Here is a 2,748-nt window from a genome sequence, read left to right as displayed (position 1 = left end):
TTTCCTCACTTTCCTGTAGCGTTTTCCATGTGCTTGTCCTGAACATAGCAGTTGTAGGAGCTGGAGTAGCAATGGCCAGATTTTATCCGAACATAGGAGGAATCATAAGGTGAGTGTTGCTTGCACAGTGAACTTGCCTGTGTGTTTGCCTCTTGAAATGGAACAGTATGAGTGCAGGTAATTCTGTCTATATATTTTGTGACACTTACACCTTTTAAAGTTGTAAATAATGTTCAGAAGTATAAACAATCAGCTCTTCTAAAGTTCTGACAAGCAGCTATCTGTAATTGTGCCTCTGTATCCGAGGTCATTTGGATGATTCCCCAAGTTTCATTGGAGCTGTATCTGAGGGACTTGTAACTGTGCACATGAAAGAATATGGTGTCAGTAGGAAAGTTGCTCGTTGTGTGGCTTCTCTGAAGTTTTTGTTTTGGTCTTAAGACCAAATTTGTTTTGAAAGTCCATAGTAAAAATCCAAGAAAGGAAGTAACTTCAAAGGGAAAAGTGACATGAAAGTTGTACTTCTAAATGATACCTTAAATTTACCATGTTAATAAACACCCAGGATTTCTATAATTGAGAAAGATTAGAGGAAATAATATTTCTACCTTTGACACCACCATATTGTAATCTTCGTCATTCATTCCTAGTTTGCATCTTTCCTACAGCAACCAGGAGAGGGAGGTGTTTAAAAATACAGAAATCTGCAATTATAAAACCAGAATGACAGGCTTGGATCTGACCAGAGTAGGAAAATAACTTACTTTTGCCCAGTGGCTGATCTGAGGGGTTTTCCTTTTCCTTTTTTTTCTACCTCTCTCTTTTGTGAAAATTTCTGTATTCCAGTAATAAAGATGGTCTAGTTATTAATTCCAAATAAATATTATGCAATACATTTCTCTGTCTGCAAACTGCTTCTGACCTCTGCTGATGTGTTCATGCTGTGCATAGTAATCAAACATTTTGAACAGTGAATTTCCAGGTGATAAATTGTCTGTATACAGTCTAACTTTGCAATTTGCTGGTTTTGTGTTGCCAATGCTTACTCTGTATTATGATGTTTCCTCTGCCTAGAAGAAATGTTCAAATATTTGAAATAAAATACATTATTAGTTAATAATGCATATTTGGCAGCAGTGTAGCTCAGTAGGTAGAAACTCACAGTAGGAGAAAATAATGAGAAGGTTTTGGTAAGTAAGGGAGTGGTTAGAAAAAGAACAGTTAAATGTTTCACTTGCTGTGGTTGATCATGTTACCAGGAGGGCATGTTGATCTTTTCAGATCTGGAGAATGGTTTGCTGGGAGCTCATTAAATAAATTAAAATAAAAGTTGCAGATTGGGGAGCATTTCTGTGTTTACATGCTTTAACATGTGTCCTCAGATGGCTGGGGTGCAGTACAGGATGCACTCTCAGGTCCTTTTCTGCAGCATGTTGAGACGTTTCCCCAAAGAAAGTAGAAGCACCAAGTCAAAGATAGGGAGTCAGTCCCTAGGAGCGTCTGGGGATGTGACTGAAGCGTCAGAGGCATGTCACAGCGCAGGTACAGGGGAGCACGGGGCTGAGCAACACAAAGGGGGATAATTAAATGCCAGTGAAGGAGGTGAAGGACAGCAAGGAACAGAAATCGATGTTTAGTGACTGTGGATAGTCATTGTTCAGCCAGACTGTTCATTGGTTTTGGGGGGAAAAATTACAAGAAGAAATAAGAGTTAACACAAAGCATTCTTTTTTTTTTTTTTTTCTTTTCTTCTTCTTCTCCCCCCCTCCCCCGTTTCCTCAGATACTCTGGAGCAACATGTGGTCTGGCCTTTGTATTCATGTATCCATCCCTCATCTACGTGATCTCCCTGCATCGTGCTGGGCAGCTGACGTGGCCAGCATTGATCATTCACGTCTTTATAATCCTCCTTGGACTGGCTAATCTGATTGCACAATTCCTATTGTGAAAACGCCCCCTTCTCCCTGTGGCTGTCACAAGTGGTGCTGTGACATTTGGCAACAGCCTTGAGCAACACTGTCACACATGAGAATGAACAGTCCTCAATATGATCTCCTTGAGAAAAGCTCCACCTTTGAAAAAAATTAAGACCACATCCTTCAGGCGCTTGTCAGGAAACCTGTCTTGCTCCTCTAAAAACACAATTTTGTGAGAAATGAAATGGTTCGGATTTGAGTGAGGTAGTTCTTCTGGTTTTGTTGAATGTACATCAAAGATTAATGAAGCTCAAGTATTTTAATTTTTTACAGCACGCTTCTCAAAACACACAGCTTTCAGCCTCAGGCGGTAGAACTCCTCTTTCCTCCAAAGGAACTGTCCTTACCTTTATTAAAAAACATGCTTTCACAGTATTGTTCAGTGACTGTTTGAAATGCTCTTCTGTTGCAGTTATTTTCCTGTTTTGTTTGGAAAATGAAGAAATGATTGTCTTTCCTTTTTGTTTTTTAGGTTAATTTATAGTCATTTGGGTCAAAATGCACTCTTAATTTTGAATATGCTATTAAATGGTTTTGGCAATATTTTTCCTCTAGGAAATTCCAGCTAAGAGAAACAATAAACTCATGTCTCAGTGTTTTATTCAGAACCAATATGTACACAAGTTATTTGTGAACTTACAATGAAAAAAGTCAGGAAGATAAAAAAAATTAGAACAAGACAATGAAAGTTAGAATTCGAGGCTTGACCTCACTTCAACTCTGTTAACTGGGCTATTAAGCACCGTGAAGTTGTCTTGTCAGGAGTTGCCTG

At 38.8% G+C, this 2,748-nt stretch overlaps 1 protein-coding gene across 1 annotated transcript in view; it reads left to right on the top strand.

Annotated features, from left to right (window-relative positions):
• SLC38A9 (solute carrier family 38 member 9) overlaps positions 1–2,535 on the top strand; it is a 42,723-nt gene extending 40,188 nt beyond the window's left edge. Inside the window, exons 13-14 of the mRNA XM_009648258.2 lie at positions 20–109; positions 1,783–2,535. Of these exons, the coding sequence (XP_009646553.1) occupies positions 20–109; positions 1,783–1,948 (256 nt within the window). The 3' untranslated portion in view covers positions 1,949–2,535. The remainder of the gene's footprint in view (positions 1–19; positions 110–1,782) is intronic.
• The last annotated feature ends 213 nt before the right edge of the window (positions 2,536–2,748 follow it).

Source organism: Egretta garzetta, unplaced genomic scaffold (assembly GCF_000687185.1).
Source record: "Egretta garzetta isolate BGI_Z169 unplaced genomic scaffold, ASM68718v1 scaffold471, whole genome shotgun sequence".
Taxonomy (NCBI): Eukaryota; Metazoa; Chordata; class Aves; order Pelecaniformes; family Ardeidae; genus Egretta; species Egretta garzetta.
The sequence above is the reverse complement of the archived record's forward strand: the minus strand, read 5'-3'. Positions and strand labels throughout refer to the sequence as shown.